We start from the raw sequence: 15,629 nt of genomic DNA, 5'->3' as shown, positions 1-15,629 counted from the left end.
AATTACATTAAATGTATACAATTACAAATATAAAAAATGACCACCCGTTCCACAATGTCGTCTGTGGCGTTGACGTCGAGGTCTTCTTATTTCCTCGCCCACATTTTGAACTGGCTCATTTTGCGCCTCATTTTCTTCACCACCAAACCGACTTGATGTTTCAGAACTTGACTCCACATTGTCACGATATGCACCAAATGATGGAAATGGAATTGGTGAAATATTATATCCTTGTGTATATGGTTGATTAAAACGAAAACCAAGGTCAAGAGAAAAATCTTGTGTTTGGTTTGACATATATGGAGTCGATTGAAACCAATCACCTTGAGACGGTTGAGGCATATAATAATCTTGAGGCGGTTGAGGTACGTAATAATCTTGAGGTGGATGTACTGTAGAAGGACCAACTATATCCACCCCAATATTATGACGTTCAACTGAACCAGTTGACATTCGGCTAGAACTTCTTCTTTGCCTGTGGGATGTTGTGGGAGCATTATCGGATGGAGAAGCAATTTGTTGTGGTTGTTGGGTTATAGCTTCCTTGATAATATGTAATCCATGTTCAAATCTATCCACCAATTGACTATATCCTTCGATATTTGGTGGTCTAGATCGACATAAAGTTTCAAGGGCATTCACCTCATTTGCCTGAAAAGTGTAGAAAAATAATAAGCCTTGTGTTGTTAAAAAATATATATAATAAAACATGTAATATTATATAACAATGTACCACAACTTGCAACATAGGTGCTTCTCCAGGTTGGTACCCGCTTTTCACACGTCTATCAGTAGATGACGACACAAAATTTCTTGTTATGTTGTAGTACCACTCCCAATAACCTCGTTCTGTTTCCCTTCTATTGGAAATGAGTGGCCTATGTACAACCGTGTCATATCGTCTTTGCCATCTAGTGATATATTGTATGTGTTGCAGGGACCAATCTGCGCCCGCGTGATTTTTACGGGAAATCTGATGGAGGCTCATATCACGGGTATCCGTCGATTCTGATACATTCTGCCTCATCCCGAATTGGCGAACAACTCGTTCGGGACGATGCATTTCAACTATTGCGTAGAATATCAACGGAACGGATGACCTCCACAACTGGGGGTTCAATTCATCGGCGTAAGCCATAATGACATCCGAGTCCATGTCATACGGCTGCCATATGAACTGTAATAAAAACAAAGATGTAAATTAATACGAATTTAATTCACGGTATAAATATACGAATAATATTAAAATTAAGTTACCTGATCCGCCTGCATCTCATCCAAAATTTCTTGTATGACTCGTACAGTTCCACGAACTGTAGTGGTAAAAGTGTGCTGACAATTCCAAGTAGCACCATATGGTGCTGCTGGGAGCCAGCGATTGTTGTCCATTTGCACTTGGCCCATAAATAGCCGTTGGGCACCAAGTCCAGGACAAAGTGGCGTAATCCGTGACCACGCCCAAATCTACACGAAAAATACAAATATGTGTTATTAATGAATATCAATAGCAAAAAACAAAAAAAATGTGTAAGACTTTTTAAGTCAATTTTACCTGTAGCAATTGCAGCGCTCCACCAATTGCCGCTTTGCCTTTTGTGCTGCCATTGCACAATTCGCGATATAAAAATGCCAGCACAACACTCCCCCAACTATAGTTCCTCGCGGTGTCTATATCTTCTAATTTTGAAAGATATAGTAATGAGACATAGTTACCTGAGGAATCTGGGCACATCAATCCCCAAATAAAAGTAATGCAACGGCACGTGCGTACTGGACGACGACAGCCTGGGGAGTATTATAAGTGATTTCGACCGCCGCCAAATGAGATGTAATTGTCAATGTCTGTAATCTCGAGCCTTTCAATATATTTGCATCCGGGGCTAAAGCCTATGTAAGTAAGCAATATTCTTGCCATTGTTGTGTTGTGCGGTCGAAATCAATTCCAGTCACCGGCTCGCCGTCTGTTGGGAGTGCCCAAATTATTTGTACATCTTGTAGGGTAATTGTGGCTTCCCCTAAACGAAAATGAAAAGTGTGCGTCTCCGATCGCCACCTCTCCACTAATACAGTGATGAGGTGTTGATTTAATTGAAAGCGTCCGCACCTGTAAACTCCGTAAAATCTTATTTGGTGTAGGATTTCTTGTACATGCTCGGACATATTATTTTGGTTAAAGTAGCTCCAAAAGTTACCATTCGCACGCCGTGAAATTAGTACGGCGTCTAGGTCACCTTCTGGAATATCGTCGGACCTATGTTGGGCTTGTTGAGATAATACAGTACTATCACGAGGATTGTAAACTGATCGTCTATCCATTTCTATGAAAGAAAATTGAAGACAAACTCACAAAATAAGATGAAGGTGGGTGAAAATTTATGCTGGTGGATGAAGTGAGTTTCCACCACCCTTCATCCGTCCAATTTATAATGGTGGATGAGGGTGGGGGAAAAATTTGATTTTAAAAAATTAAAAAAAATTTAAAAAAAAATTAAAGGCTGGCCACGGTCAGCCCTTGATTAAGGCTGGCAGCGCCAGCCCTCCATTGGCTGGCCCGCGCGGCCAGCCCCCTTTAATATATATATATATTATATATGTATATACATATAATATATTTATACATATATTATATATTATTTATATATTATATATTTATTATTATATATTTATATGTATATGATATATTTATATATATATTTATTATATATGTGTATATATCTATCCCATCACGGTGATGGGATAGACGGCTGGCATGTACCAGCCTTTATTAAAGACTGGTAGGTCGCGTACCAGCCTTATTAAAGGCTGGTGCGACCTACCATAATAAATGCCTCTTGCCGAGCCTATAAATATGCGCCCTTGTTTCCGTCATATTGTTTCAAGCAGCATAACCCGTCGTTCATGCATATCAAATACGAAAATTAATTTTACGTAGAAACTTGCAAAAAAAATGTCAACTTCATCTTCTTGCATTGAGATATTTTTGTATTTTGGTGGTGAATTATCGAGCGATGGATGGTCTGTTACATATGATCAGACGCCCATTGCAGCGATGAGGATTCCCCGTTCATCCAGTTATGATCAATTTTTGTCAAAAATCTACAAAAAAATTGGTGTTGATAGCTTTCGATTTTCGTTGAATGTTTCTGCAAAACATTCGTGCCAATACCTAGGGCGAATTAAGGAAACACTGATACCAATAAAGGATGACGTTACATTGTCATTTTTTACTGATCCTACAGCTGGATTTCCACTAATGGAAATATTCGTCGAAACGGTGGAAATCCAGCACGACGATGCTCCACAAATTGGCCGAGGTTGGGGAGCCTTCGATTCCCGGCAGTTGGTGGATGACAATTCACAAATGAGTCAACAGTGGGGGGGAATACATGGCGATGTTATCGAGCGAAGGATTTCCGTCATCCTCCAACTACGAAAATTTCACAGGTACCTATAACTCTAATTTCGATGCAGGTACTTCTAACCCCGATTTGGTGCAGGGACATCAAATTATGATACATAGTGTTATACTTCGAATGTGGTGTCTGTCACACAAGGGCTCGATAATATTGAACTTAATTACACAGAGCCCACCCACTCACATACTCCATCCACCTCCCATTTTATACCAACTTCTGCACAATACATTGCCGAGCCAGAAGACCCTATTGCGGATAGCCTAGCTAATGAATCAGATGCAGCTTCCGAACCGGATGAAGTGGATTACCCAATTCCACCTGAGGATGGAATAGAAGATGTTGACATAAATGTTGTCGCCGAAAATATTGCACAAGGTACGTCAACATCCTCTTAACCGGTTACGCCACAAGGAACTTCTCAGGAAACATTTTATGGCTCCATACCATTTTTCGAACAAACATTTTCGGAGGTACCAGTGGATTCCATTGATCTACCGAACTTAAGGTATGCAAAATTTTATGACAAAAACGAAGACAGACTTGATGTGGGAATGCTTTTCAAAAATAAAGAAGCTTTAATCGAGGCGGTGAAAGATCACTCAATACGATATGCCCGACGCGAGTATTGGGTACCTGAGAGTTCAAAGACCAAGTGAAAAGTATTGTGTAGGCATACCACCGAAGGTATATATATATATATATATTTGTCGTATATGTCTAAGCATACAAAATTATTCGACTGATTCGTGTTTATTTTTTTCAGCTATGCGGTGTAGATGGGAGCTGCGAGGCATTTACAAACCAAAAATGGGAAGGTGGACAATAACAAAATACGGAGGGGACCGTACATGTATATTGAATCAAATGTCCCTCGAACACGGTAATTTAGATAGAGTATATGTTGCTTCTTTATTGTTAGGACATATAAAATGCAACCCATCGTACGGAATCAAGCATGTCATCCAGACTGTGAAAGACCATACCGGATACGATATAGCATATCAAAAGGCATGGTACAGTTTGAAGATGGCACGCGAGATGGTTTATGGAACATGGGAGAGCTCCGTTCAAAAGCTACCCAAATACTTGGGAGCTCTCCAAAAATATAATCCAGGAATGATTGTTGAATGTCAACATAAAGCCCGCGACACATCAACCGGTGCATATGTGATAGGGTACGTATTCTGGGCGTTCAAGCCGTGTATTGAAGGGTTCCAACACTGTCGCAACCTTATCAGTGTAGATGAGACCCATCTATACACAAAGTACAAGCATAAGATGTTGATTGTTGCCGGCATGGATGGAAATCAACAGGTACTTCCTCTTGCTTTTGCAATTGTCGATGAAAAATCACTTTTATCTTGAAAGTGGTTTCTTAGACAATTGAGCAGACACATTATACGAGGGCGACGAGGTATCTGCCTTATTTCTGACCGTCATGCTGGTATCACAAGAGCTGTACGTGAATGTCTGGATTTTGTGCCACCTAACGGCGTGCACCGATATTGCTTGCGGCATGTGTGTTTCAATTTCAACAGTAAATACAAAAATATTGTGTTGAAGGATCTTTGTTGGAAAGCTGGCTCTGAATATCAGATCAGAAAATTCAATCGCATTATGGAGGAGATAAAGAGCCAGTCCCTCGAGGCGTTTCAGTGGTTAGATAGGATCGACAAGGAAAAATGGACAGCATCACATGACGGTGGATGGCGATGTGGAATTCTGACGACAAATATGTCGGAATGCATAAATGGAGTATTGAAAGGGGCTCGCCGCCTACCGTTGACAGCAATTGCTGAGATGACGTTTCAGCGGAGTGTCCATTATTTCCGTGAGAGGTTAGCAAGAAGTACTGTAATGTTGACCAACAACCAACTGTGGACAGATTTTGCATATAAGATGTTCACACGTTGGCATTAAAATTCTGTTGAACATACCGTCACCAAATACCATCAGTTCCAACAGTCCGCCTCGCTTGTTACAAGACGTCACGGTGGACATGGAGTCAACACCCATGTTGTCAAAATTGCGAACCGAGAATGTTCTTGCGGCAAATGGACTCAATTTGGTATACCTTGCAGTCACGCTCAAAAGGTATGCACTGCATTCATGATTAATGCTGCATCAATGGTGAATGATTATTACGATATAATGACTTATAAGAATACATATTCTAAGTCATTTGAACCTGTACATTCCGAAGATTATTGGGATGTACCGGGATTTGAGTTGGTCCACGATCCTACTATTCACATCTCTTCGCGCCCTGGTCGAAATCAAACAACACGTATTCACAACGAGATGGATTGGGCGCAAAGGTGTGCACGACAACAAGCACAACAAAGAAATTCTTCAACACAATCGGATGTGCCAGTACCGGGTAGCCAGGATTAATTGTATACTTTTTGCATTTTTTACAATTGTACAAAAATATACACTTTTACATTTATATATTTAATGTAATTTTTTACAATTGTACAAAATAAATAACTATTACATTTGTACCCTTAATTGTAATTTTTTAAGTTAATGCAATGTTAATTTTATTAATTTTGGATTTTAGTATGTTGTTAAAATTAATTATATATAAATTAAATTATATAATAATAATTTAAACGAAAAAAAAAGCAAAATTCCCCAAGTCGTGATTCAGAATCCCGACTTGAAGTCGGGGTTCAGAATCCCAACTTGGGGAATTTTGCATTTTTCCCCATTAATTTAATGACGAATCGCGATTTCAAATCGCGACTCGTCATGTTTGTGTTATTAATTTAAATAAAATTATAATAAAATAATTTTTTTTATAATAAAAAAATAATTAACTCCACCCTGACCTAAGCACAAACAGTACTGGCACGGTGGCGGTCGTAGCATAAGAGTTGGGGTGGTGGGGGACGGGGTTCGGATTCAGACAAAACCTCCCTGTTACCATCCATACAGGTACCCCTCGACAGCAAATGCTTATGCCGTGTTCAAGCCGCCTCAGGAAAAGATGGCTGGATCTCCCTCTTTACGGGACCATTTAAGAAAGCACGGAATAACTTCAATCTTTTGGTTGGAGGTTCTTGAGAGATAGTCCACTTCAGATGAGGAGCGATTGGGCTTTCTGTTCAGCACTTAGTGGAGAGCCATCAACACTTTTTCTTTCGGTGCCCCTTCTCTAGGCACTACCTGAGATTCGTTTCACTTGGCCCCATCAGTCACCAGTGGGGCCTCGAAAAGATGGCGTGGAAAGCACCTGCTCAGTGCTTGCATCTTTGGTGTGTCAAGAAGCAAGAAAATAAAATCAAGAAATGAAGTTCCATTTCAGTATCTCTCAGATAAAAATGGGGAAGAAGTACAGTGTTTATATTTGAGCTGGAGAGAATGTAGTTACTACCCAACGACTAGCTGCTAAAATCACAGTTGCTAATCAACTAATAAAATCGCACTTTACAAGAATTGTGTTAGGATAAACACGGTTATTCCTTACTAATAAAAGTGTTAGTGCAAGTTGTAAAACGACAACTTTCCTCTGTCAAATAGCAACTTTCTTCGACAGAGACTAGACTTCCAGGCTCTGTTCATCGCCTTCTTCCTTCAGCTTTGTTCTTCAATTCCTGGTGCTTTTCATCCCTGTCTTCATGGTGTACCATATTTGGATTAAGGAAACAAGTGTAGATTCCAAGGCATTAGTAGGTCACCGGATTGTTTGGTTAGCACCGTTGTTGATCAGGTAGGACTTAGGATTTTAGGGGGTGATTTGGCACTAAACCTTCAGTCTTTTGTGTTATATAGAATTTGGAGGGTTTTCTGGAATTAATGCTACCTCTGATGCAATATTGTACATTATTCTTTATATTCAATGAAATTTACTCTTCCCAAAAAGAGAGAAAGTGATGGAAACAAAAGGTGACAATAGAAGAATAAAAAAGTATCTCAAAGACCAAGACATTAACTGAACCTATTCAATAATATACAGTACCAATGTATATTGCACATATAAAAGTACAAATATAAAAAAATCAGTAAAAAAGTTTTTATTTTATGAGTTTATTAATTCATAATTTATATAATTTAAGTAGTTAAAGAAGTTCATTTAATTTGAGCTGGAGAAGGAAATAGGAGACCCTGGTCTCTAACTAAAAAAGTAAATGTTTGGGCCTGAGAAGCTTCTGGTCCAATAGGTCCATAAAACTTGCTAGGATAAGCGGTATTATTGAACTAGATGAAACATCAAGCTATGAAACTAAAGATGGATAAAGCCCCTAAACTATAAGATAAGTAAGTCTCTCCAGACCATACAAGGGCCCGTCAAGCCCATGCAAAGGGTTTAGTTAAGATATGCCAGACTCCACCAAGTATACAAATGGAACCCAACCATACATGTCCTCCAATTATATCTTCTAAATAGTCCACACTAACAATCCACCCTTCCCCTCCAAAGGGGGATTTTATTAAATAATCAAATATAATACTTGGGCTAAGGGTCATAGGGAATAGGACGATAGAAGACATGTGAACTAGTGATATAACCTAAATTGTCAGACCGAATTTTATGACACAATATATCAGCACTAAGCACAGCTTCTTATTACTCATTCCAAAAATCGCATGAGAAAACCATGCAGCTATGTTCGACAAGAACCACTGTTTACTAGGGGATCCAGTAATCACCATTTCACTGTTTTCTAAAAAAAATAAGGCCCAGAATACCAAAAAAAAAAAAAAAAAAGAAAAAGAAGGCTAAGCATTATCAGGGGCATCTGCAGTGTCTGCATTTGTGGTCTGTGGATTCTTATAGCCACTGATCTCTTCGCTATAACGTTTCTTGTCTGCCCGGGCTTTTGCTTCATAAGGAGATTTCTCATCCGCTGCAGAACAATCAATAACACCCAGCATTGTCAGTAGCAAAGGTCATTCTACTATAGATGAAAGCAAAAATATAGCTAACTCATACCTGTCATCTTATTCCATCTTTCGCCAAGCACTTTGCCAACCTCCGTAAAGGAAATCCCAGGATTACTCTTCTTCACATTCTGCATTTGAAAAAGAAAATTGGCTCACATGAGCGATCCATACAAGAGTAATTATATTAATCTAAGAAGATGTGGCCCGAATAGATATTTGCATGAAATTTGTGAATTAACCAGTTATGCAGGAAGAGTCACAAGCATGCAAACCTCTCTTTCCGTTTGGGAGAAGAACATAAAGGCACTAATTGCCCTCTTCGGCGCATTTGGGTCCTTCTTCTTTTTTTGCTTCTTCTTCTTTGACCCATCATCCTCACCATCTTTAGCTTTTTTCCTAATCGATGGTACCTTGGGAGCAGAAGGTTCTTTCTTGGTTTTCTTTTTCACTGGCGCCTAAATTCAACATCTATTAGCATGGCCTGCATGTACAGAATTGAACTTATTGAAACAAAAATGAAAAGTCCAAGTATGAAGTTTACCTCTTTCTCCTCTCCGCTTTCACTGGCGTCAGATTCTCCTTCCCCAGAATCATCCGATGGGGAGCCTCCATCATCTTTGTCAGCGACAAAATCCTCATCCTGCAAAGATAATGCAGCATACCGTTAGTTAAGTATATAAATGGAAATGTCTTGTTGCTTTTGATTGTGGTTAGTAGTGGTTAATCGCAAATATCAAGACGCTGAAGCTAAAATAATGCCTGCAGAAGAAACCATCGTTTGCATGTTTAAGAATGTTGAATAAACACACACGTGCATATGAGCAAATAGGAGCATCACCTCCTCATCGCTGTCATCTCCAATGGCCTCATTCTTTATCCGCTCTAGATGTGGGTCAACATCAACATCCTTCAGAACAGATGCAACTCCATCTATCGACTTAGCACTCCCCAAATTCATGATCTTCAGACCTTTCTGACTGCAAATCACACCAATACCATCAGAGTTATACTCCAGATGCTATTCCATGGCCTACATTGCAAAAGTATATAAAGAAAAGGTAAAATAGCAAGACAAGAGAGAATACTGACTTAACAAACACAAAGAGTCTCTGGTACTCATTTCTCTGAATGTTTCGGAAAAGATGCTCCTGCTCAGTCTTAAGTCTAATGAGAAGATCAAAGTAATGCATATTTGAACCTCCAGCAGTATGCCTCTCAAACTCCACATAGTCGATCTAATTTATTACCAAACACAATAGATTTTCAGTTGCCAGTGCAAGCATGTCATTGGATGCAGATAAAAATGACTTTGAAAGACTTCCACATACATAATTGGAAATTATACCTCCTCATGAAGAATTAGAGTAGGCGGTTTGGGTAAAAAGAAGAAGCTCTTTTCAAGAGGATAAAGAACACCATCTTCAGCTTTAAGTGATGACTTCACAGCATAGCCATCCTGATGACTACGGAAAGTTCCAGGTTTAGTCACTTTGGAGCCAGATAAACCACGGAGAATTGTAATAAAGATCTCATGCGCGAGTCCCTGACATTCGAATAAATTCATGCAAACAGTTCAGTGCACTTGATGTGTACCTTTCTGCTAGTTTATTAGTACTACTTGTATCCAATCCAGCAGATACAGAACCACATCATTTTCAAATGAAATAGTCAAGAGTCAAGCAGTCAACTGGAATTCCAACAAATCAGCAACACATTATATGATTACCTTATGCTCTAGCTTAAGCTTGTCCTTATACTTGGCATTATAAAGGTCTTCCTTAATCGATAATGTGGTGTCTATCACAGAATCTGTCTCAAACTGCTCATAAAAAGTCCACAATGTGGTTACATTGCATCCTCGTATTTCCAATGTTACTGAAAATATAAAGAAATCTTACAGCAATGCCTACCTGCATCACAATATGAGGATATAAGGTCTGACCCTTCCGAATTGGTGGGTCTAGCGTAACAACTACAAAAGTATGTGGTTGGTTAGACTGCAGAAGAAACAATCAGTAAGCAAGCATTAGCTATTGATGCAATCAACGAGGTGAACCCTCCTCGTAAACTATTTTAAGAATAAAGATTTGCAGGATACATGTAGATGCTAACATCCATTGAAGATTTCGAGAAAGAGCATAATTCAGAACCTTAGGCAACCAAAAAACACGAACAACACTGCTGTACTGAATTTTGAAGTCATTTGCTTGTCCTTGGAGGCGCAAAAATGACAGATGAAGTTCAATGTTATATCGCCCCCTAATTAGAAGAAGATTTATGTCAATATCCTATAAGAGAGAAGTCAATGACACCTCAAACTGTAAAGTATTAACAAGTTCTCGACAATCTACCTCGGTGTGAGTATGGCAATTCCATCAAAAGTGACAACACCTTCTTCACCTCCCGCTCCAACATCTGCCATTGAGACAATCTTGTCTCGGAACACCTACACAGAAGTGCCTTTCATATGATTGAAAACTACCACCAAATAAATCAGGGCCAAATTTAGGTTGAAAAGCATTACCTGGGCAGAAGGGTGACTTTCATCCCCAACAAATTGAGTGTTTGAATTGGGAATGTGAAAACTTATTTCCATTAATGAGTCTTTCTGCAGAAAAAGTAAGAATTAAATAAATTTGCCAGCCAACAACAAGAACAAGATATCACGGTGATTTTGACATATATACGTGATAGACACATGTAAGGATAATTGTGATGTGTCATCTGAAATAACAAACAACTGTCAGTTTTCTTTTGATGGTTTAAACTGTTAGTTACATGAAAGACATAAAGTAAGTACCTCGTTGGCCCCAGTTGTATCATCTACATGGAATTCCAGCATCACATCATTTTTTCCTTGAAGCTGGGTCTGTGCAACGTCCGCTAGAGAAATCTCGAATGCTTGTTTAGCACCCACAAGAAAAGTAAGCATATTCCCTGAGCAATAAAAAGGAGAGGGACATTGATATAAAACTAATTGCATCTTAACAAAACATATGGAGGCAGAACACTTGGTCCAACAACAAACCTCTGTACTTCTTAACAAACTAGATGTTACAGTATTCAAGGAAAAATAATCTAATTACTGTATGAAGATTACAATTTTTACATACAGTTGGTCTTTTTGTTGGGAGACAAGACATATATGCATAATTCTATAAAGTAAATGTCCCAAGTTATACATCACATTTACAGAGAAAGTGTACATGGGTGCATAGGCTACATTGCTAAATGCTAATGTATGATTGAAGTTTTGCAAGGAAAAGAAATAAATTTGTGTAACAATATCAAGTTAATTAATGTGACATTATAGCAAGGAGCATATGCATGAAAGTATTGTGCTCAAGGTCGCTAATATGAAGACGTATGCTCAAAGACAGATATTACAGAAAAAATGATTGGAAAGGGTACAAATGCTGTGATATGGAATCTAGGTACCATTTAGATCAACTTCTCCCCAATTTTTTCCACTAATGGAGAGTTGCTTCTCCTCTGGTGTTTTTCCAAAATTGGACTGGAAAAATGTAGTCAGACTGGCGACATCCTGAAGACAAGCATCCATGAACAAAGTAAGGTTGAGAGAGTAGAATCAAATTAAACACAATTACAAGCAAAAGAAACTGAAATATTTGTCTCTGGATATATGTACTTTTGTCCTAAGTAGGTTCCTTCAGTTGAGTCATGATAAAGATGCGAAACGGAAAACCATGATAAGGGTAAGTAAGTTGATGGAGAATCACATCCTGAGTTGGTGCAGTTAAATAATGATCTTTTCTATGTTTAGCTTCAAATCAAAATACATATTGAAAGCACAACAAATATACTGGTTAATTAGAAGAAACAGTGCATCAATATAAGAAGATCTGACAAAGAAAGATGAGGGTAAGTTACCTGATCCCGAAAACCAGTGAATTTATAATAAAGACCATCTTTGGTCCGAACGCCAAGTTGATTAGATCGTGGAACCTTCATCCAGGTAAGGCCCAGCAAATCACTTTTATCTACTTCAACTGCTTTGCCACCTCCTTGTTTCTTCCATACTACCCCACCTGAATGAAGCTTAAGTTGCCCTGAATTCTGTAGTTTGTAACGCAAAGTCTCTAAATTGTTTTAAATTAAAACAAAAGGGCAAGGAACAACAGAAATCAGCTGGGAACGCCTAATGTTAGTTTTCCCATCCCTATTCTTTCTCTCACTTCCTTTCCTAAGAAAAATCAAAATTTTGCAGCCCACATCAAACCACTTGAAACTTGGACGAATTTCCACGGAAAAAATTTAGGTACTTACGGCATATTACATCCTTCATTTGCCCATAAAACACTCTATTTCTATCGCTCGCGATCCAAACGCTCAAAATAAACCCGACCATATAGCAGATACTAAATTGAAATCCGTGAAAACTCAATACAGAAGCCCAGAACAATGTCGTCACTAGGATAAAAAGGTGAAATTATCACAGAGTTTAGTGCAAAGCGTCAGAAACACGTCAACAAATACGATTAGGTTTCCGAAACCACAAAAGGGTAAAATGCGATCATCAGACACTACAACAAGCTGATCGAACAAAGAAAACAACCGAGACAAATCAGTAAAGACGAAAAACACTCACGGTTCCTCCACGACCTCCGAGAGAGATGTTGTTGAACGAATGCTCAGTCATGACAGCACACACAGAACGGTGGAAGCTTGAATCTTCTATGGAGCCGCGATCGGATTATTATATCGATTGTGCCGGGTGCGCACTACGCCAATGTGGCGCGATAACGGGATTGACTGCATGTCGGTTCACGATCAAACAATACACCCGCTGACATCCTGCTTCTCTATATATTTACTTATTTATTCCACCTATTTTCACAATAATTCTTATTGGTTCTATAGATATACATTTTGACGAATAAAATTATAATTTTAGTTTATCGCTCTTTTGATCTCTTATTTTACAAATTAATATTTTTTATCCTATAAATTTAAAAGAATAGCCAAAGGGCTCGTTTATTTTATTAGATTAAGTGATGGATGAAAAAATTTTAATAGTAAAAAACGACAGAGAAAAAGGTCTGCTTCTGGCTGAATTTCTCAATCAGACCACATATGGTCTGATTTCATATCAAGTCCAATCAAGGCTTGTCCCGAACTTGTAGAAATTAGACTGAGTCGATATCATAAAAAGGAAATAATTCACATAATTGAATAAATAATACAATCCAAACGTATACTTAGATGTAAACAGGCCTTAAACATAGTCTCAAAACCTAACAAAATTGGTCCACAAATAATTCATGGGACCACATTCTCAACGTTTTTTTAATTTTTTATAAAATCAAAAATATTAATCTAGTAAAATATGAGACTAAAAGTATAATATTTCTATTTTATGGGTTAAAAGTGCAATTTTCCCACCTTAATGTAACCTTTACCAAGTAATGAGATAATTAGCGCGTATCGGATAAGCAATGTATGATAATTATATGTACTTGATTGTAGCATGCATTTAACTATCAATGGATATGCTTTAGAGATATTCTGTATGTTTGAATTTTTTTTTTTGAGATAATTAAATAAAATAGGTTAAGATATGTTTGAAATTCTTTTAGACAAAAATCATTTATTTGTGATTTTTGCTTTTGCTTTGAATTTGTTAGATTGTACAAATCATTTGAATTTGTTTAAATAATTTTATTTTATTTTTATTTATATTTTGTCGAAGATAGATTCTTTTGAAATAGAGTCATTTAATTTAAAATTCTTTATTCAAAATTTTTCCAAATTTACCAAACCAAATGCTTGTGATTAAATTCTAATTATAATTATTAACATGATGAATTATATTAAATACAATGTTTATTTATTAAAGTACGTACTCAATAAGAAAATAAAAGGCGTTGTATTATTTAATAAAAAATAAATTATAATATGTCATGGTCTACTTTATACTTTTAAAAATAAATTCAATTTTATTAAAATAAAAAATTATCACAGATTGGTTCTAAACTTAAAATTGGCACATTATTAGTAATAATGACGGAAATAAGATATTCAAAGTTTAAAATAGATTTTATTGTTAAAATATAATTACAATTATTTAATTCATAATACTGGTTAGGTATAGAAATAGAAGTATTAAAGTGTTATTAAATATAAGCATGGATTTGAAATTATATTAATTGCTAATTATGTATTATAGATTAATATTTCTCAAATAAATTAATTGAGGAAGCAAGAAGCGGGTAAGACAATTCACTGGCTCGCTTGGTCTAAGGTATGCCCAAGTAAGAAGGAAGGTGGCTTGGGGATGTGCAGCCTCAAGGAGTTCAATGCCGCTTTGTTGTGTAAATAGGCTTGGAGAGTTTCGACGGCGACAGATAGTCTTGTGCATAAACTGTTTAAGGCATTGTATTTTACAGGGACGACAACGCTCGTACAGGCAATGGGGCGAAAGGATCTATCTCGTATGCATGGAGATCAATCATGTATGCTAAAACTCTACTGCAGGCCGGATGTCGTTGGAGGATAGGGAATGGCTCTTCCATACAGATAGATGCTACTCCATGGATTATGCGGTGCACGGCGTTACGAATTGTGCTACCCCCCCCCCCCCCGGGCCGAGGTGATAGTGTATGTCCTCCAGCAGGATGGAACAAGGAGATGGTTAGATCCGAGTTTGATCCGTTAGATGTTGAGTGGATCCTCCACACGCCTACACATGTAGGAGAGGCTAATCGTCTTCTTTGGCACTGGGATAGAAAGGGATATTTTCAGTTTGGAGTGCTTATTGGCTTGCCACTCACTCGCCAAGGACGACAGCATCGAGTCAGTGCGAAGAGGGTTCCTCTCAGTATTCTTAGGGCTTTCTCTAGCGGATGAAGGCTACTCCCAAGGTTCTTCTCTTTGCGTGGAAATGCTGCCAATCTGCCCTTCCCACGCAACGCAATCTTAGTCGCCGACTGGTAGAAGTGAATGCAGTGTCATGTCCGATTTGTGGCGAAGTGGAGGATGGCCTGGAACACGTTCTGGTGAAGTGCATGTTTGCAAGGTTAGTATGGGCTTTGTCCGGGCATCCTTGGGGTTGTGTGCTACATAACGGTCTGGGGTGGAAGAGTGAATGTGTCAAGTCCATAGGAACCTGATCAGATTTTGCTTTCTCATGTTGTGTTGGTCGCTTTGGTCTCATCGGAATAGACGTCTCTTTGAGGGTGGGTGGGACAGACACATCGACCATCGTTTCTCAAGCGTTTTAGTTTTGTCGTATGCAGTGTTCTGATTAAAGGCTGTTTCTTTTGTCTTTATCTTCGTTGGTTGATTTTCAAGTGTACAAACCTT

At 38.2% G+C, this 15,629-nt stretch overlaps 1 protein-coding gene across 2 annotated transcripts; it reads right to left on the bottom strand.

Moving 5' to 3' along the window:
• Positions 1-7,966: 7,966 nt before the first annotated feature.
• Positions 7,967-13,131, bottom strand: LOC105167672 (FACT complex subunit SSRP1). Of its 2 annotated transcripts, none has more exons than XM_011087471.3 (16): positions 12,916-13,131; positions 12,198-12,383; positions 11,745-11,850; positions 11,107-11,243; positions 10,831-10,914; positions 10,658-10,752; positions 10,457-10,565; positions 10,217-10,303; positions 10,033-10,125; positions 9,652-9,849; positions 9,396-9,541; positions 9,145-9,283; positions 8,848-8,946; positions 8,579-8,761; positions 8,356-8,434; positions 7,967-8,269 (listed from the first exon to the last, which is right to left on the bottom strand). In XM_011087471.3, exons 1-16 carry the CDS (start codon positions 12,964-12,966, stop codon positions 8,142-8,144), a joined length of 1,920 nt encoding a protein of 639 aa, XP_011085773.1. In that variant the 5' UTR covers positions 12,967-13,131; the 3' UTR covers positions 7,967-8,141. The 2 variants fall into 2 exon arrangements, with proteins under 2 accessions (XP_011085773.1, XP_011085774.1); XM_011087472.3 differs by having other exon boundaries at positions 12,198-12,355; positions 12,916-13,122.
• Between the last annotated feature and the right edge of the window lie 2,498 nt (positions 13,132-15,629).

Source organism: Sesamum indicum, linkage group LG8 (assembly GCF_026168435.1).
Source record: "Sesamum indicum cultivar Baizhima isolate 11 linkage group LG8, ASM2616843v1, whole genome shotgun sequence".
Classification (NCBI taxonomy): domain Eukaryota; kingdom Viridiplantae; phylum Streptophyta; class Magnoliopsida; order Lamiales; family Pedaliaceae; genus Sesamum; species Sesamum indicum.
This window is presented reverse-complemented; position numbering and strand designations above follow the sequence as displayed.

Bases quoted from the DNA above. Each gene is read 5' to 3' on its own strand.
- LOC105167672 (XM_011087471.3), bottom strand. From the start codon at position 12,966: ATGACTGAGCATTCGTTCAACAACATCTCTCTCGGAGGTCGTGGAGGA. The intron at 9,542-9,651 runs GTATAATTTCCA...GTAATAAATTAG, and splicing joins CTCTAATTCTTCATGAGGAG to ATCGACTATGTGGAGTTTGA. The intron at 8,435-8,578 runs GTTTGCATGCTT...TTTCAAATGCAG, and splicing joins TCTCCCAAACGGAAAGAGAG to AATGTGAAGAAGAGTAATCC.